This window comes from Fusarium vanettenii (assembly GCF_000151355.1).
Source record: "Fusarium vanettenii 77-13-4 chromosome 1 genomic scaffold NECHAsca_1_chr1_3_0, whole genome shotgun sequence".
In the NCBI taxonomy this organism is placed as follows: domain Eukaryota; kingdom Fungi; phylum Ascomycota; class Sordariomycetes; order Hypocreales; family Nectriaceae; genus Fusarium; species Fusarium vanettenii.
In genome coordinates, this window is record NW_003315881.1 from 3,646,383 (window position 1) to 3,665,712 (window position 19,330).

General features: G+C 52.2%; 5 protein-coding genes across 5 annotated transcripts; 3 read left to right on the top strand and 2 right to left on the bottom strand.

The window, feature by feature from the left end:
- Positions 1 to 862: 862 nt before the first annotated feature.
- NECHADRAFT_75389 (uncharacterized protein) lies at positions 863 to 2,563 on the top strand (the record flags this gene model as incomplete). Its single annotated transcript, XM_003053794.1, has 1 exon — positions 863 to 2,563. The coding sequence occupies one exon, from the start codon at positions 863 to 865 to the stop codon at positions 2,561 to 2,563; it is 1,701 nt and encodes a 566-aa protein (XP_003053840.1).
- A 3,254-nt stretch (positions 2,564 to 5,817) lies between these two features.
- Positions 5,818 to 6,791, top strand: NECHADRAFT_102396 (uncharacterized protein). Its single transcript, XM_003053795.1, has 4 exons — positions 5,818 to 5,904; positions 5,951 to 5,997; positions 6,048 to 6,085; positions 6,138 to 6,791. The coding sequence occupies exons 1-4, from the start codon at positions 5,826 to 5,828 to the stop codon at positions 6,697 to 6,699; spliced, it is 726 nt and encodes a 241-aa protein (XP_003053841.1). The 5' UTR covers positions 5,818 to 5,825; the 3' UTR covers positions 6,700 to 6,791.
- An 18-nt stretch (positions 6,792 to 6,809) lies between these two features.
- NECHADRAFT_75391 (uncharacterized protein) lies at positions 6,810 to 8,503 on the bottom strand (the record flags this gene model as incomplete). Its single annotated transcript, XM_003054506.1, has 3 exons — positions 6,810 to 7,777; positions 7,950 to 8,444; positions 8,494 to 8,503. 3 exons carry the CDS (start codon positions 8,501 to 8,503, stop codon positions 6,810 to 6,812), a joined length of 1,473 nt encoding a protein of 490 aa, XP_003054552.1.
- An 831-nt stretch (positions 8,504 to 9,334) lies between these two features.
- NECHADRAFT_75392 (uncharacterized protein) lies at positions 9,335 to 9,837 on the top strand (the record flags this gene model as incomplete). Its single annotated transcript, XM_003053796.1, has 3 exons — positions 9,335 to 9,485; positions 9,545 to 9,679; positions 9,719 to 9,837. 3 exons carry the CDS (start codon positions 9,335 to 9,337, stop codon positions 9,835 to 9,837), a joined length of 405 nt encoding a protein of 134 aa, XP_003053842.1.
- Positions 9,838 to 10,364: 527 nt separating this feature from the next.
- NECHADRAFT_65884 (uncharacterized protein) lies at positions 10,365 to 12,381 on the bottom strand. Its single transcript, XM_003054507.1, has one exon. The coding sequence runs from the start codon at positions 12,202 to 12,204 to the stop codon at positions 10,798 to 10,800; it is 1,407 nt and encodes a 468-aa protein (XP_003054553.1). The 5' UTR covers positions 12,205 to 12,381; the 3' UTR covers positions 10,365 to 10,797.
- Positions 12,382 to 19,330: the final 6,949 nt, after the last annotated feature.

Consider the following 19,330-nt stretch of genomic DNA (forward strand, 5'->3'; position numbering starts at 1 on the left):
CAGACTCGCGCTCGGATTCGTCGACCGTAACTGTAGCCGCAGCCGATACATATCGGAGGAGTGTAGCTGCTTATCCTGGGGCACTCCATGTTCTGATTCTTACCTGGGATCTACAGTTACGGGTCGCTTAGTTTAGGTATACGTCCGATCGCGGCATCATCGAGTTCCCCACAAGGCAGGGGCATTGGATGGGCGATTTCCTTTAGCAATTTCCATCGGCGCAGCACAGGACAACAGGGCAGGAGCACCTGGCAGGGAAGGCAGGGCTGAGTGGCGGAGCAAGCACAAGCAAGCAGCAGCAAGACTCCGCCTTTTCATGCCCGCCTTTTCCATGATGCATCAGACTCAACAAGCGCCCTTCCTTGGATCTACCCATCGATCGCGTCTAATCGCCCCTTTCCAGCCCAGTCAGGACCAGGGCTTCGGCCTCGGTCCAAAACTACCACCCTGCCTCCGAAACTTGCACTCTTGACTCCCCTCCCGAGCCCCACGATTCAACGGGGCCGTTTCTCACAGGCTAGGCTGACCAACAGCCAACAGCACAGCACAGCACGCACATCACGGAGCCCCAGGCCTGCAGGACACGCCGAGTCGCCGGCTCCTGGGCTGAAACGGCTCATCAGCCCGGTAGGGCCTGGTCTGGTCTCTCTCGTCTGGGGCAATCTTGTATCCATGTAAAAATGCCCGTGGCTGTCCTGTCGCTGACTGGTATAAGTGTTGGTGGTCGCAAAATCGCTACTGCATCTGTCGGCCGCGACATTTCACCAAGACGAGACAAGGCAACACAACACGAGACAATCAATGGTACATCTCCAACAAGCAAGCCCGCCGCCGTCCCGCAAACACTAGCAAAGCAGCCACCATGGTCAACCTCGGCCCCTCCAAGGGCTGCCATACCTGCAAGCAGCGACGAGTCAAGTGCGACGAGGGCAAGCCTGCTTGCCAGCGATGCATCCGCATTGGCAGAGAATGCGGAGGCTATCATACAAAGCCCGTCAAGCTCAAGTTCAAGGTCCAGACGACCGACACGCGTCAAAAGTCTCGCAAGAAGACGCCCACCTGCCGCGCCATCACCCCGAAGCCGGTGAGTCTGGTGTCGCAGGTGCTGGACCCCCCGGAGACAGACGTCGCCCTGGGCTTCTTCCTCACCAACTGGGCTGGCACGGGACGCAGCCTCAGCTCCGCCCGGGGTTTCTTTGAGGTCTTGGCCCCTGTGATCTCGTCGGAGCGTCCCACCTCGGCCGCCTACATGGCTGTCACGGCCGTTGCGACGAGGTTGCACGGCATGTGGCGCAACAAGGACATCAATTTTGCCCAACCCCATCAGCCCTACGCCGATGCTTTGGCCCGCCTTCGCTTGGCCGTTAAAGACAAGGACGAGAGGAACTGTCAGGCGACCACTCTTGCTGCCCTCGTCCTGCAATTCTACGAGAACCTCTTTGCCGTGCACAGTCTCAACAAGGCGAGCCGGGTTCACCACGATGGTGCCGTGGCCCTGATGATGAGCCAGGAGCCTCGAGCTGCTGGAATGGCCATCGGCAACCATATGCTGTGCTACGTCCTGCATCTCGAAGTGTCGTATGCCCTGCGTACAAAGAAGCGGTTCCCGGCTCATATACAATCCTGGGTCCTGCAGCACCCCTCCACCTCGCTCAACTCGAGCTCCACGCTTGACTTTATCGGCATCTCGATCGCGAATCTGCAATACAGTTTCCGCGGCATGTTTTGCGGCAGCGACCCCGTTTCCACTTCACACGTGGACATTGGTACCCTGTGGTTCGACATTAAAGCTGTCGAAGCGCGTTTGCTTGGCTGGCTAGAGCATCTGCCAAGGCATTTCCACGCCCTGAGGCTTAACCAGGTACAGGACGTCACTCCTCACATACCAACGTACCTCGACGGTTGCGATGTGTACCCGTCGGTGCAAGTCGCAAGCATCTCCAACACCTGGAGGGGCTACAGGCTGCTCCTGCTCAAGATGAAGCTGTCGATCCTCCAGCTGGCCCCGGACTCGATACTCGACACGATGCTGCCCAGGGAGGAAGACTCGGACACGCAGGTGGAGCTCATCTGTAACGCCGAGGACGAAGTGCAGGACATGGTCGACTCGATATGCAATAGCATCCCATTTTATCTAGGCAACCAGACGGTCCGGCCCACAGTGTTGGAACTGACAAACTCGAAAATCATCCACCCGAGCTACCACAACCTCGAACCCTGGGACGAGAGATTCGTCAACTTTATGACGAGCGACAATTACATCACGGTTGAGGCGCACAGGGCCTCTGCGGTCGCATACGGGGCGTGGCATGCCATTAACACCCTGAGCAACGTCCTCGCACTCTGTACTGAAGATCACGGCTCTTTTCTCGCTGAGGCTCTAAGGCCGGGGCAGAAAGACTGGGTCCACGCCCAGTTTGTAAGAGCCAGCAGCCTGTTGAGTCTCAAGTCGAGCAAGGCGTTCCAAGACATTGAAAAGATCCGAACGCAGCTCCAAGAGAGCGACACGGATGTCTTAGTAGAGAGGGTTAGGGAGGGGTTTAGAGTCAGCAGCGGGTGCTGATATGCATTTTATGAGGAGTCTTGGGTGATTTTCTGGGTACCTAGAGGGAGGGGTTGGACATCTTGTCACGGCCGGTTTTTGGTGTTTTGGCAAAAAGCATGAGCAGGGGTGCATCTGTTGGTGGTGATTTAAATTTGAAGTTATTATACGTAGGTAAAGATGAGATTCTTCACAGAAGCTAGAATGACCGAGGCTTCTGTATACATCCAAAAACGTGAAAAGGAAAGATTGATTGTCTGCCTCCTGAAACCCCTGAAGCCCATAGAATATCAAAACAGTGACCCAGATAGCAGTCTCAAGCAAACCAGGCCTAAATAAACGTACATCTCACGCTAACACGATAAAAGCAGAAGCTCCAGGTTGTTTACCTGCCTGGAGGCGGTGTTCCCGGGCCCCAAGCCTGAGCTGGTGAAGCTATAGCTGGATACCTCGAAACCTCCCTCAGATGATCAGGAGTCCCCAGAGGCTTCATTTCGTGCGTTCCGTATCGTCTGTACGCCACTTTGCGGTTGCAGTTTGTGCAGTAGTGGCTGATATGGCTGTTCCAGCCCATGGCGTATGGCGCAACGGCTCCGCCAATAGTTGTGATTCCAAGAGCTGTTGCCGTGATGCTATCAAATCATGTTAGTTTTCATCATGTCTCAACTGTGAAAGAAGGATCTCACTGTGTTCGCATCGAGGGGTTCTTCTTGACGTGGGTTTCCACGCGGTGTCTGCAGAACGGACAGTCCACAGTGTCTGACTGATCTCCTAGGAGGTGCAGCGGTGTCACTGTTGCTGTTGTTTCGTATAGCTGCGTCATGGGTGTTGGATCTGGGTTTACTGGGATTGGGGCGTCGTATCCCATGTCCTTGGCGATGTGGTCTTGTGTGACAACCTCGGGTAGTCCACCATCATCGATGAAGGTATTCACAACTCTGTTACTCACGTTAGCACTAGCTAGATTTTGCCTACTACACATGTCACATGCCGTTGTGGTTGACGTTGCGCTTGAGTCGGCTTCTCATCATAGCCACCAGTCGCAGCGTTGTACGAAGGTGGCGCACCGCCAGGCGACGAAACCCTAGTGTCCTTATCAGACATGGCGTAAACTGCGGCAAAGCAAGAAAGAAAAAAAAAAAGGTCTTTGCAGTAGTCTCGATGGTACGGGGCAGCGTTCGCTTTGTATATCGATCAAGGAAAAGAGAGATGAGAGACCAAGGCAGAAACACAAAACCACATAAGCAGAAGCGCCTAAAAGCACCAATTGGAGTCGACGCACAATACTCTTTTGCTATTCGTCAACTGGAGTTGATCTACGGAGTGGGCTTACGCAGGTGTCAGGGATGTTGTCATGTAACCCTGCACGAGCTCGCAAAAGAATTTCCCATTTTGGTAAAAACTCCATTCAACTCTCAAATACTACCGTGATTGTTGATCGAAAAAAGGTTTCAACTACATGCCATGATGGACGCTATTCTGCGCGGAGTGGTTCCGTTGCGAGATGAGAGTAGCGGTCGCGCTGTTTTATCGTTCTTGGCGGAAGGGCTGAAATTCGAGCTGCAGGGAGAGGGATGGGACTTTTGTTGAGTGGACTGGATTAGATCATGTTTTGAAGAGTTTTTGATGCGAACTGCGAATAGTGGCTGAAACTTGATTTGAATGAGTCAAAGGGGGTGGGAAACAAGACCAAGTCAGTGTGTCTATAAGGAGTTTCTACATCAGTGGGAAAGTCAAAATGATTGCCATTCAACAGACAATAATCAAACTGCATATTCCCTTCTTTAGTCTTATACTGGCCAAACACTTCTTTTCCAAAATGATGAGAGACCAAACGTTTAACCTTGGCCTGCAAGACTATGATCTCTCGCCTTGATCAAAGGCAAGGCTTTGTTCTCTCCATCTCGCACTTTGACGGCCTCATGGTCTCCCTTGAGCGGATGGGGTAACTCGACATCATCAGCATCTTCTACGACCAGCTGAGTGAGGCCATCGTTTGTCTTATTTCACTCACTAGACGGCAAGATTGTCTTCTAATCCATGACCAGAATAGCCGATCACTTTCGTCTTTGTGACAGGTTGGCCTTTTTCTCAACTTCACTAAGCTAGAAATCGAGCAAAGTTGGAGCTTGGATACCAAAATTTGGAGTTCATGTAAGCGATCATGGCATCTATTCGATTCATGTCTAACTTTTCTTCTCAGGCCGTTTGCATCGTTTTCCCGAGAACTTATCGTGTGTAGCACTGCTTTGGTCTTTGACTCGCTGGCTCTTGAATTGATTACTTTTGAACTCGATTTTTTTTTTTCGATACGATGAAAAATATTACAAGTAATGCAGGCCAGTTCCTAAATTCATGTTTTAAAGTCAAGCACTACCTGGTGAGGACGAACACACCCGCGACGTGGATTCAACCTAGACCAAGTTCATGGTCGGGTTCATCCTCTGCAACTGAGGCAGATATTCCTTCGGGGGGTAGTTTCAGCCAATTTCTGCTGCTGATTCTTCACTTTCATACTGTTTATGTAGGTGTGTATATTCTATTTCCTTTCGGATTTTTTCTTTTCCTTTGAGGAACCACGCTGGCTTTTGGGCTCAACTGTCAACCTTCCCCCGTCTCCATTATGAACGGAGGGGCTTGGTGATTCCTTTTCAACAGGAGGCTCAGGACTGGCATGGGACATTTCGACCGAGTTGGTCTGGTCCAATAACCTGTCACCGCCTTTCGATGAGTGTTCAACGAGTGAGGAAGTCTCCGTTCGAATGCCTTCCTCTCAACCGCAGAGAGTGAAAATCAGTGATAGCAACCAAGAAGACAACTACAACCTCTAAACTCGATACAAATAAACATCATGAGCCGTATCTTCGGACCTTCTCGTGTCTGACCTTCTCATCTCTGCTCGAAGATGGTGATCCGAGACGAGCCGAGGTTAGGAGCTGCACAAGTCAGATCTTGTAGATAAACCACAAGTCCAGAACCACAGAGCTAGAACAAGACGAGGCATTCACAATAATGACTCCACGTCTTAACAATGATTCCAAAGACAGCCAGTGGACCTTGATAGCTTGGGGTATTTATCGTCATGTAGTAATTGGTGGTTAATTGACAGAGACAATTTCGTTTAGTTTGATTGGCCGAAGCTGCCCCGGCAAAAGGGCGTTTATGATGACACTGACCCCACCTGCCCCTCTACGCCTCTAAAGATCATGACCTGAGGTCCCCGCCATTTCTACAACTTCATTCTTTTTCTCATCGTCACCAACTTTTGTTGTACACGGAAATCATGTCTTCTGATCAGACTGTCTTGTTTGACCTTCCTAGCAAGGCTCCTCGTGCTGCCTGGTCTTTGAACCCATGGAAGAGTGAGATGCCCAGCCCCTAGTCTAGAGTGAAGTACTGACCCGGTAGCTCGCTTCCTCCTCAACTTCAAGGGCATCGATTACAAGACTGAATGGGTGAGATAAAACCTCAATTAAAAGCGAATTGCTTTACTAACCCTCAATAGCTCGAGTACCCAAACATCAAGCCCACCTTGGAACCCCAGTGCGTTGCTGTCCACCATGTCTGCCCATCAATTGACTAACCCCCGCAATAGCGTCTCGGCCAACGAGGCGACAGGAACATGGACTATTCCTACCGTCAAGTTCCCTGATGGAACTTATCTCATGGACTCGCGCAAGATTGTTGAGCGTGTGGAAAAGGAGCACCCTGAGCCTTCAATCCACCTTGACTCACCTATCTTGGCTAAGCTGGAGGAGATCATGCCCCGTATCATGGGACCCCTTCGACCTATCTACTTCACCACCGTCCCCGAGCGGTTGCTGAACGAAGAGAGTGTTCCCTACTGGCACGAGACCCGGTCCAAGCTGGCCGGTATGCCACTTGACCAGCTCAACAAGGAAAAGGGTGGCCAGATTGCCTGGGACGCTGCCAAGCCCGTCATCGCAGAGGTCGAGGCTCTTCTCAAGGAGAACTCGGAGGGACCCTTCTTCCTGGGCAAGACTCCCAGCTACGCCGACTTTGTCTGGGCTGGCTTCCTCATCTTTATGCAGCGCAACCAGGTCATTGATGATCTCTACAACGTTAGCGGTGACAGCCAGCTTCACAAGGATCTTTTGGAGGCGACTGCTCCCTGGCACAAGAGGAATGATCATTAAACAGCGGCTTGGTAGATGCGGAAGAACACTTATACACGAAACATGAGAAACGAGGACACTAAATACAGCATATAAAATGAGACTTCTTTCCCTCCCCTTGTGAAGCAACGTCAGAAGAGACTGGTACCACCTTCTTCATCGTCATCTGATCCCGAGTCTTCTGGGCTGTCAGTCGTGGGGGAGTCATCCAAGTTGAGACCCCTCTCAAGCTGCTCTCCCAACTCATCCACATCAGCTAAATCACGAGCTCCCACATCTGTCTGCGCATCAGTATGCCGCACTGACATGAGAGTATGCGTGCTAGAGTCGTGCCTCTTTCCAGTCGACGCCCTGCTCTCCATTGTCTGGAACGCATCGTCTCGCACCCTGTTCATCATCCAGTTAAAGATCTCCTGCCGGCGTGCTTTCCCCTCTGGCCCGTCTTCTTCGTACAAGTCAGGAAACCTCCAGTTGACGTAAAGATTCCCGTGGCTGGACCGTGTCTTGATACCGCCGTGTTGACCTGGCGTTTCGAAGTAGTAGTGGCACAACCTGCAGGCTCCCTTGCTACTCCCAATGTACTTCCATCCATGGAAAAAGCCAAGCTCCAGTCTAGAAGCATTAGACATTACCCATTCAAGGACGAGTATTTCGGAGTGCACAAAGGGCGTGAAGCTGTCCAATTGGCACTGCTTCTGGATGCGATCATCAAACTGCATCCGCTGTAATTCCAGAGCAACCCCGAGATACCTCTCTCTCTTGGCGTTTTCGTCCTCCATACGACCGATGATAGCATCGGCGGCCCCACTCTTCCTGCCGAGGGGGTTGGGATCCGCTTTGCTCGATGAGATGGGTATCACCTCGACTTCCTGGAACAACTCCGGCCACTCCTTTTCCGTGTCGATGAGGTTCTGCACCGCGGTTTGGTAGTTTCGAAGACGAGAGAGGTTGTGTCTCAGCTCAGACCAGCACTCGAAGCTTCTCCCGTCTTGGATGCGTCCTCTCAGGGCACGTTCGTCAACAAATGCCTTGGTTTGGGGGGTTAAGAAGACGTCGAGAGCTTGCAGGAAGCGATTGTATGATGGGAGGTCTAGAAGCTCTAGGTTAGAACAGCTTGAACGGTGATTTCTGTATACTTGCATTCGCTTTCATCTAGTCTCTTGAATGCAATGTCTGCGATGGCGTCACCCAAGACTTTGAGGCCTGCTCCAACCGCGGTAGCTACTACGGCCAGTTAACTCTCCGCTGTCCCAGAACGTCATCCAACTCACCGCTTTGATCTGTTTGGCGCCCACAGAACTCTAGACACTCTTCTAACTGCCCCTTAAGGCTCTTGAGATAAATGTCCAACCTCGGCATATTAAACGCCAAGATCATCTCCAAGACAGCCCTCCTCACCGGACCCTGAGCAGTTTCATCAAGCTGATGAAAGCCAGACAAGGTCTCCAATAACTCAGTCACAAACTTTTGTGTCTTGATCAAGTCCAGACTGCACACCTGGTTACACCCAAAGACGTAGACGAACCTATCCTCATGCTCAAGGACAGCAAACGAAGTGACTGTCTTTCCGCCCCTGGTGCTGTCGCAGACGCCGGCGAGTTTGTGGACAAACTGGTGGAATCTTTGTTCCTCTGTCCGCGGTCTGGGTGGAGCCTCGGGGAGACCTAGGGAGCCTTCCTCGTGAGTGATCTCTGTGAGGGCCTTGAAGAGCACGATGGGCTCGTAGAAGCGGCGCTTCTGTTTGGGTTTGAAGAGGACTAGAGCGTCTAAAGGATGTCAATTGTGATTCGACAGTGAGTTGAACCCAATTCGTACTTGATGTCATTGTGGTAAACATGTATTCTGTGGATGAATTGGTAAAACGGTATTGTTAACTCGTGTAAGTGACTCGTTCGACTTGATTGTAGGGCTCAAACATCACGAACACAACACCCTCCTTTATACAAGTCCAACAATGACGCAAAATCCTCAATTCCTGGTTCCCTCTTTCAAGGCCCTGGCCTCCCATCACCACCCGCCTCGCCCAAGCCTCACTAATGCTGGAGGCCGACCTGGGAGGCCCATCATCATGCGGGGTGTGGCCGGCCCCCTACTTAGACCTGGTTGCCTTATTTCTCTGCTCGCAGATTCATTTTTCCCTTTTTAATTGGACCTTTATGGTCTTCTTTTATCACTTCCGCGGTTCCTCTACTCAGCCTCTTTCCCCCCATCACTAAAACTGGACCAACACCTGGCCTCCATTTTGGGCCGCCCGGCCCCCCCCCCCCGTCAGGCAACGAGGCGAACTGCTGCATGAGATGGAGTACCCGCTCTCGCGTGCTTTGGAACATACCGGTCTTGATTTTCTGTCTAGTTTGTGCATCGCATGTTGGTATCTCGACAGTTGCGACGACAACATGGCGATGCACTTTGAAACGGGGAACAATGGTGGCCGGCCCCAGGTCGGCCTCCAGAGGCAACCTGTCAGAGTAGACGAGCTTAGTATAAATTGGGTGCTTTATGATGAAGTTGACGCGGATAGATCTTGTTAAACAGATACAATAGCATTTGCTCACTCAACTGGCTCCTTACCTACTCAAAGATCCATTCATCTATACTCTCATAACATCTTGAAAGCATACAAATAACATCTTGAAAGCATACAAATTCTTCTACCATGTCTCCAAAAGGAAAAGGCCACCGATCTCACAAACACAAGAAATCCAGCAGCTCCAGCCAACCCCAGGATGACGAGATACCCATCGACCCCAGCCTGACAGACCCCTCTTATACAGCATACACTCAAGACTACGCCCAAGCAGGCCCAAGTAAGTCAGAAACACCCTCTGAAACATATGAAACCCCCAGCTTAACCTTATCTACCCAGGTAGCTATGCACAGTGGCAGCAGCAGCCAGCAACTGTCAACCCCAACGACCTCTGGATCAATCAGGATGCCAGCTCCTCCTCTGCTGCCCAGGGCTATTATGCCGCGGATCCTGCTTACCAAGATGCCGATTATGGTACGTTTTTTTCTACCTCTGATTGGATTCGAAACATAGACGAGCTGAACTGGGAGTTAGACGAGCAGGCAGGCTCCTCGTCAGCCGCAGCGGCACAACAGGACTACCAATGCGAAGAATGCGGACGCATCTGCCGTGGTCGTCGAGAGTACAAGTGAGAGACGAATTACTCTACATCAAGTTTCTTACTAACGTGGGCTCACAGCAAGCATGTCAAGACTCATAAGAGGCCCATCAGGTGCGAAGCAGACGAGAGCTGCAAAGTGGCAAAGGCAGAGCAGAGAGACATGGACCGTCACTACATCATCGCCCATAAAGAATTCGCAGCTTTGAAGGGCCTTGCTACCGAACCCGTCGTGTGCGACCATCCAGACTGTGGTCAGACGTTTACGCGGCATGACAATCTGCTCAAGCACTGGAAGAGATTCCACCTCGACAAGTGATGCGAGACAAAGACCCCAGGATATTCACGGCCCAGGCGTTATTCCTTCTAGAGCTGTTTTATTTCTTTTAGGGCTTGTTTTTCTCATTTCACTCCCCATCTCCTGATTTCACAATTACACCTCGACAAGCCTCCCCTGCCTTGGGCGATGATCGGGCAAAGACGGAGGATTCCTTGATTCCCTGCCAGCGAGTTCTTCATTCAATATTCCCTGTTAATACGCGGCATCTGACTTTTTTTTAACGAGATGAGAGAGGAAAAGATTGTTTAGGTTCAAGGATGTTTGTTGATATTTGTCTGTTATCTTCCATCTCCCTTGTTCTCTTCTGGTATTACACGTAAAAATCTCTGTTAATTCCCATTTTGTTTTTCAACCACCACCCTTTCCAATATGCCATTTGCCTTCTCTAGCTTTTATACCCGCTCATTTCGTGTTATGCCAAGTCATTCAATCCCCCTGAATCCGTGAAAAAGAAGTATGTAAAGAATATATGTGAAATAGGACATAAGAAACGCAGAATCGTCCGAGAGGGGAATCCGTCCGAAGAATTGGTACAAAGTGAAAAAGAGAATGCGCCGGATCCGTAAACGCCCTCCAACTCCAGAACCCCGGTGCCCGACCAGAGCCCACCGCTTTAACATCCCATTGCAATATTGTAAGCAAGCATTAGCTGGCCTATGCCGCAGAGAAGGGGCACTGGCCGGAGCTGGCTCCGGAGCTGGGGCATTTCCGCTCCGTGGTGCTGTTGATGGATGGGGCCGAGCTGGGGGCGGCGCTGTAGCCACCGGGGCAGCCTCCGCTGGTGCTGGAGATGATGCTCAGGGTGTCGACCTTGAACTCCATGTCACCGGTGCTGAACAGCTCAAAGTGCATGCGAGACGAGTCGACCTGCTTGGATTTGAGGTACTCGGCCATCTCGAGCATGAACTGCTCAGGGCCGCAGATGTAGTACTCGGTGGCGCCGTGGCACAGGTAGAGGTCCTCGCGGTCAACCTTGGCAAGGTCAACGCGGAAGTCGTGGTCGTAGGTGACACCGTAAACGTCAGACTCGGCGAGGTGAGTCTTGAAGATGTTGGAGCGGAAGTTGGGTCGGTTGCGGGCGATGCGGCGGACCTGGTCGTAGAAGGGCACCGAGCGGCGGGAGCCATGGATCCAGGAGACGGGACGGTGAGGCTGACGCTCAGAGACGGTGTTGAGGATGGACATCATGGGGGTAACACCAACACCAGCAGAGATGAGAACGATGGGGACGTTGGAAGTGTTGGCCATGTCAAGGTAGAACTCGCCGGCAGGGTGGGTGAGCTCGACAATGTCACCCTCATCCTTCATGTCGATGAGGAGGTTGGAGACGACACCAGGGTTGAGGGCACCGCCGCCGAGATATCGGCCATTGCGAGTCATGTGGAGGCCCTCATCCCGCTTAACGGTGACGCGGTAGTAGTCAGGACGGGGAGCATCGCTCAGAGAGTACTGGCGACACTGGAGGTAGCCCTTCTCGGCGATGCTGACCTGGACAGAGACGTACTGGCCAGGCTGGAAGGGAGGAAGACGCTTGCCGTCAACGGGGACGAGGTAGAAGGAGTAGATGTCATCAGACTCCTCAACCTTCTTCTCGATACGGAACTTGCGGTAGCCCTGCCACTTGCCAAAGTCGCGGTACAGTTGAGCCTCACGGCCGATGAGCATCTTGGCAAGCATCCAGTAGGCCTTGGTCCAGGCCTCCCTCACCTGGGGGGTCATGGCGGGGCCAAGAACCTCTGCGAAAGCGGCGATGAGATACTTTTCTACGATGGCGTAGTGCTCGGGCTTGATGCCGAGAGAGCAGTGCTTGTGGCACATGCGCTCCATCTTAGGGATGAGCTCGGTGATGTGGTTGATGTTGTTGGCATAGCTGAGGATGACGGCGGTAAGGGCTCGGGGCTGGCGGCCGTTGGCCTGGTTGACCGTGTTGAAGTAGTCGTTAAGCTCGGGATGGTCACGAAGCATGTTGCGGTAGAAGATGGTTGTGATGCGCTCGCCGTGGTCGGTGAGGGCGGGGATGGTGCCCCGGATGAGCCTGGTCTGCTGGTAGGACAGGGCCATTGTGAAGTTTGATGTGAAGGAGGAGGATACTGTTAGACAGTAGATCGTCTCGAGACAGTATGTCGACTGTCTTGAGGAGGGCTGTAGATGATTGATGTATTCGTTGATGAACTAGGTTCAAGAAGTAATGTTGCCACTGTCCAATGATAGATGGATGGAATGTGATGAGCAAGCTTAAAAAGAAGGAAGAAGCTTTTTGGCTCGAGGCAGGCAGACGAGAAGATACTGAGGTTCAGAATCGGAATCCAAGAAGCGTCCTCCCCCAGATATTTTATCCTCGATGGGCTCGCTCCTCCATGCCTCTTTGCCCTGCTCCCACGCCCCTCCAGGCTGTGACATACGCCCATCCGAGCAGAGATTGTCGACAAAGAAAAGAAGAGGGAAAAGAAAGGTGAAAACCCGACTTCTCCACAAGCCGACGATTCCTCGTGGCTTGTGCTGTCGAACACCCCGTCAAGGGGAGGGCGTGTTGGCAGAGAACATAGTCCAAGATCCCTAACCTCCAAGAAGTCGTACGATAGCATGCAGGGGATCCTTTGCTTTTTGGCGGCGGCGGAGTGCTCCTCAAGCTAGAGAGGAAAAAAAAGCTAGAAGGGCTTGTTCGTTAGCTAGGCCAAGGTTCAAACTGGGGAAGGGCATGGGGCTAAGCTGGACCCGGGCTTTGCCTTGAGGAGTCCAGCCCGCGGCTGTTGAGGTGTGGAACGTTGCTTGGAGGAGCTCTTGTATACGGAACGCTTGATTCCGTCATGGATGGGCTTTTTGCTGAGGCTCGAGAACCACCATATTTCCAGGTCGACGAAACTCTCTCTCGGTCTCTTTTCCGTGGAGCTGAAGAGGGGGGAAGGGGAACCTGGGGGGCGTGTGGCGAACGACATGGGATTGGATCGAAGGGATCATGGGAGTTGCCTCGTGGGACCCAAACGTGCCAACCTCGTGCCTGTGGAGGTTAGGTTGCTCTCATCAATCTCTCCTCCCACGAGGACGACGGTGGGCGCATGGCACGGCGTGGCATAGCATGGCACAGCTGGGCTGGAGAATTGAGATGTGACGGCCTCACGAACCGATCAAGGTCCAGACTCGAGATGCTGTCCGCCACGGGGGAGGGCCTGAGCAGATCGGGGTAAACCGTTCCTCTGTGAGATGGCTCACGAACGAGAAATCCCGAACCCGTGGTTGGGAATAGTATGATGCATCCATCGGCGGAGTCCATCTCGTTCATGGCATGGCATGGCATGGCAGTTTCGGTCGGTAATGTGATGGATACCGTACGTACCGTACCGTGTTCCTTCGAGATGAACCCGCTGGGAATAGGCCGGCTTTCTTGATCAAGAGCTCAGAGACACCCTTGCTCGTGCCATTTCCCTGTCTCCCACATTCCCATATCCGTCGGTAGCTCGCTTCGGTACCTAGAACCTAGGGCAGAAGCGCGCCTCGGCAAGCCAGGAACCAGGAACGACAGAGCCCAGACGCAGACGCCGCCTCCACTCAGGTCTCAGTTAGCCTTGCGAATGAGGTCCACGCCATTGCCAACTGAGAGAAGCCTCACGCGACGCTGACCTCTGCCATCTGGGGAGACGAGTTTTGGGTTGAGTAGGTAGATGTAACGTGCAAAAAGTCTATTAGACGAAGATTGGATCAATTAACGGTCGAGTTGACCCTCTGAATTCCAGCACAGGAGGACTCGGGAAGGTTGGAACGACAGCCAAAGGTTATGGAAGGTACCGAGTGCTCCGTAGCTGCCTGCTGAATCTTCAGGCAGGTACGTACCTTTTTACTCGGGATGCCAAAAGAAAACATAAACGTCTTATCCAACCTAGACCCTGCTGAGACGCCTCCCCGTCAAAGGGGAAAAAAGGAATCAAATCTGCAAGAGACCGAGAACGAATGCACCGTCCCTCATGCTTCCAGAAAGACGAGAGCCAACTCAAACCAAACCCAAACTGTTCGGCTGCCGACCGACCCCGTCCCCGTGCCCGGCCGGACACACCCAGGTCACCCCAGGCTCTCCGTCGACCCCCGAACCATGCTCCCACGCATCCGGCCAACGCCGCCGCCTCCGTCTTGGAGAGTTCCGAGGCCTTTCAATTGATCGGTATGGACACGGCAGCTGTATAGCGCCTTCGAAGCACTCACTAGACAAGGCTGAAGTATTGATTCGCCTCTTGCCGTCCCAACGAAGCTGTCAATCGAGGACTTGGTCCTCCGCCTGGTCTGTCCGCTCCGTTCCCTCCCACGATTGGTATTGGTGACACGGCAGATCTGCACCGGCCTCTCTCTACTCCAAGCGTCCGTCTCTTTTTACTTTACAATTCTCCGGCGTACATGTGCTCATCTGCGCACTGGCCTTTCAAACCCAACTGGCGGTAAGAACGAACGCATGGGTATGACAAGTCAAGGACCGTTGTCGCTGTCGGCCAAAGTCGGAGGGCCTCTGGGCTGTTTTGTCGACAATGCCCTGCCTTGCTCAGCCGCCTATTCCTCAACAAGACCATGCTTCCATTTTTTCTGTGCTTTTTTCTTTGCTCCTCCTCGGCCCAGGGGCTTGTTGCATCTTGGTCTACAAATGGTAAAAAGCCGCGGCAGCTTTGCTTTTTAGTCGCCTCATGGAAAGCTCCATTGCCCAACCAGACATCGTCCAGGGCCTTTGAAACAGGCCACAAGCCATCGCCGCGGCCCTGGCCGTCGTACTCATGCATGTGACGCATGCATCTGTCTGTCTGTTTGCTGCACTGCGCTGCACTCGATACACTCCATATTTGAGGTTATCAAGACTGTCCCTGGCTATGCCTGCAGGATGGATACCTTCTGACTGCTCCCAAGGTGGAAACTTGATCGTCTCCATCGCCAGAAAAGCAGTCATCCATACTCAGCCTGCCTGATTCGTCCATGTCAAGACCTGCCCTTCCCTGTTCCTGTCATGAGCATCTTTTAGATCCATTCAGATAGCCGGACATCAAGCGAAGCGTAACATCATCTACCCCGTTGGCGGCAAAATGGGACGGGAACGAGCATGTTGGTGTCGGCGGCTAACCATAGATCTCACCAATTCCTCCAACTTGGACGCTTCTCGCGGGAAGAGTGCATATTAGTGCCGCGCGATATCCATGCCATGGCTTGTGAGGCACATGGCAACTGCATCAGATTCAAGCCTCGCCGTCTCTCGAATACGACCTGGCATGACGTACCTGCATCTGAGTGCGTCTTGCATCTCTACCTACTGCGTCTTCCCTCTACTGCAGACCTCCCCCCAAACCAACATAGATGCCGACTCGTCTCCGGTGATGCAGAGGTCGGCTCAATCCTTGAACGTTGAGATTTGAGATTTACATGTTGACGGCATCGCAATGTCGGCTATGAGATGAAATACGGATATCCTGTAGGCCGTGTGCGGAATACATTCCCAGATCGCTGCTGTCCCTGTTGGCTGTCAGACCCCATTGTCCTTTGACAAGGGGCAGTTGATCAAGCTAACGACCAACGTTGACATTCCCGCAGTGGACTGAAAACTCTTCAGGCTTTTAAAACAACCTAGGGACAGGCTCCAATAGCCGCGTGTTTTTTGCTTGGCATGCTGGGAGTCCGAGTCAAGACAGTCAAGGGTCCCGTTCCGTTCTACCCCACGACCACGGCTCCAGCACCGTTACGGAACCGTTGGGCGCGTCCTGATATTAAGCGGCTGCCATTTTGCATTTCCTACCATGTAACCCCCAGAGACACACAGGCGGTCCATCACTCACCCGGCAGTGCGTTCGGGTAGTGGTAATGGTTGTGGGATTGCCCGCACCGGATGAGACGCAAGGTGCAGAGTTCGCGGGGGCAAAGAGGAACTTTGACCTCTCACTTTTTTTCATCAATCACGATCCAAGGTATCGGTGCCTGAGATACTGTGCGTTCAGAGGGACATCATCTAGCATAGATGGCCAGGGGCGAGCGAGATGGTCCCCCTGACTCGGCGTCCCACCTCCGTCTTTTACCTACATATCGGCGAGCAGAGGTTGCCAAGACTTGAATTGCGGCATATCCAGTCGCCTGTACTCCGATTCCACTTTCAGACCTTGAAGAAAGCCAGGCACAGGAGAAGACCTACCGGCAGGCGACGGAGAGCATGGGGTGGCGTCGACGGCGGCGTCCGGGGTTGGTAGCCCTGTTCCGAGAAAGAAGACCCCTGCCGTCTAGGTCAACAACTCTGCAGCCACCGGGGGTGAGAGGAGAGCCTCATGGACAAACGGGTCTCCAAGATGACGACAACGGCAAAGACAAGAGAGATGAGAAAGTGAATTGGTGGCTTAATGTTATTACTCGCTGACATGCAACAGGAGGGAAATCCTCTCGGACGCAGCTGAGAGCCCAATGTCAAATCACAGACCAGCAGAGTCATGTCAATGGCAACACCACGCAGCTATTGTTTCCTTTTGCCGATAGTCGGGTTGTGCTGCAGTCATGATACCACGCTCTCTTTTTTGTTTGTGACGAGTCGAAATCGCCCGTCCTTCCCCAGCTACCGTCTCTATCTGCATCAAATCTCATCAATCACGGTTACATTCGCCTGCTCAAAACAGCAAAAATTCAATAGCACCCGGTGATAATCAATGCACAGTTTGGAGCCCCGGTACCCTTGCCCTCGGGCCGGGTCTCTGACAACCTACCGTTGACAGATGCATTGACCATGGCGAAACTGAAGAGAGTAAAAGAGAGTTAATGTGTCACAATGACTTTTCTTTTGCTTCTTATTCGTAGCAATTTTGTTACTTTTGAGGAGTCATTGGCATAGGATCTCGCCTCTTGCAGTCAGCTGGAGAGAGGATGCAAGGACCACTTGTCCACTTGATGAATACGAATACAGCATCTGTTTGTCATGCACAAGTTATTCTCAGCCAATACATTCTTCATCAAAGAGTCTTTGCATCCAAATCAGTCGAGAGGTGCCTTGAAAGAAGAAAAGAAGTAGAGAGAAAAAAAGACTAGCCGCCCACCGCCACCAACTCGGCCGCGGGTCGTCTGCCTAGTCGCCGGACCGACGACATCATCATCCACACCCTCATTATCCACCAACAAACAACATCATCGAGATGAAGAAAAAAAAATGAGATGAAAAAGAAATCATTATGGAGTTTGAGGGTTGACGGGTGGCTTGTTTCGGAAGGTGGAGGAGAAGTGTGGATGTTATGTGAAAAGCAATCAAGACTTGATTAGGAAGTGAGTAGACCCTCCAGTGACGATGTTCTCCATGAGGCATCAACCAACATATCACATCTCGGTTTTCTGATGAAACTAGAGGTAATCAGACTAAAACTTGTCGGTCGTTTCTGATACCCCTGACAAACTTTTACTCTCTGACTCGTTTAGCTTGTCTTGATCCGTATTGAAGACATTGCCGAGCCGAAATGTCTTGGCTTCTTTTACCGTTTTTCTTTTTTTAAATCGTTTCTTTTCCGTTCTGCGCCTCTCATCATGCAAGACGGTTTTTTTTTCTCTCATGCAAGCTAGTAAATCTTCAACGTCGCACCATTTCCGTTTGCTCATCCTTTCTTTTTACAGCATATAATACACACCCATTTTTTTACTTTTTGTCACCGTCGTGGGTCCATCTCAGTTCTCGTCATGCTTCTCGTCTCGCATCTGACGATATCTATCATCTGTCCTTTTCCCTCATACAACATACTTTGTTAGCGTACCTTTTGTTGTTTTTTCTTTACCCCCCCTTTGATGCCATCGTGATCAAACGTGTCTCCCACGTTTTTTTTTTTACTTCCCCCTGCATTACACCTCGTGCCCTCCACGTGTCGTCCCCCCTCCCCATGTTTGATTAACTTTCTGTGTTTCTTGTTTTTTTCTGTAAAGAGTCATTTCATTGTTGGCCAGCCTATAAGCACTTATGGCATTGGTTGTTGACTCAGTCGTCAACGGCGGCCCGCGCGGAGCTCGGGAGAGGCTGCCTCCGTTTGTGCGCTCGGCGTCTTGCTCTGACCCTCAGATCATAACCACGCGACAACTGGAGACACTAACCACTAGCAGATGTTTAGACGCAGTCTACAGCACACGCTCGTCATCCCCGTAGGGCTTCTCATCTCACTTCCCGTCGGGCGGAGAACTCCTGTTCTTAGAAAGCCATGTGGCCGGCCGATGGATGGAATGGTTCGTTCCAGGCCTTCCACTCCAAACCCAACCACCCAATATGTTCCCTCGAGAATGAACATGTCATTTCTCACCTGTCATTTCACTTCACCTCACATGGCAACACCAGCAAACTATCAAGTTGGCTTAAACGAGTCTCATTTCTCATTCATTAGCAACCATCCCGAATGCCAACTCCGTATTATGTTATGCACACACACGCCAAGCTTATCCATCCATCCTAGTCCATCCCGTCATGTCATGTCTGTTTGCAAGTTTCAACAAACTCCGTAATCACGCATGCTTCCTGGTCCGCTTCCCTCGTGGTCAAGACTCTGGGGAAGACTTGCTCTCTCCCGCGGAAAAAGCAAGCTTCCCCAGTGTCACCAATCATCATCACCCCCGATCCCTTCTCTCATTTACCGTCCAACGCGAATAACACCCGCTGCAATCAGCTTCTGAATCTTGGACCGCACACCAGGGTTTCTCATGTGCTCCTGGAGTGCTGCAGGATCAGACTGAGCCTGTTGCAGAATCGACTGCATCACGGGGTCTTGCATGATGCCCATGATCTAGATACGTCAGTACTCATTTCACTCATCTCTCGTCAGGGGTAAGTCTTACATCGGGATCCTTCATCAGACGCTCACGGGTCTGCTCCTCAGTCTCGTTGTCGCGGGCAGAGTACATGGAAGAGAACGCCTTCTGCTGCTGCTGCTCGATCTCACGGGCATTGGCACCAGCGTGGTGCTCCTGGTCGACCTGCTGGGCCTCACCGCAGGCATCCACGCACTCTGAGTACTTGCGCATGCCAAAGTAGGCCTGGGCCTTGCGGATGTAAGCCCGGATAAACTTAGGGTCCCTTTTGATAGCAGCATCGCAGTCCTCGAGAGCGCTGGGGAACTCAAAGAGCTTGATGAAAGCCGCAGCTCGGTTGCTGTAGCCACGGGGGTCCTCGGGAGCTCGCTTCACCATCTCGGTGTAAGCAGCAACGGCACCAGGGAAGTCCATC

Bases quoted from the DNA above. Each gene is read 5' to 3' on its own strand.
- NECHADRAFT_102396 (XM_003053795.1), top strand. From the start codon at position 5,826: ATGTCTTCTGATCAGACTGTCTTGTTTGACCTTCCTAGCAAGGCTCCT. The intron at 5,905-5,950 runs GTGAGATGCCCA...CTGACCCGGTAG, and splicing joins GTCTTTGAACCCATGGAAGA to CTCGCTTCCTCCTCAACTTC. The intron at 6,086-6,137 runs GTGCGTTGCTGT...CCCCCGCAATAG, and splicing joins AAGCCCACCTTGGAACCCCA to CGTCTCGGCCAACGAGGCGA.
- NECHADRAFT_65884 (XM_003054507.1), bottom strand. From the start codon at position 12,204: ATGGCCCTGTCCTACCAGCAGACCAGGCTCATCCGGGGCACCATCCCC.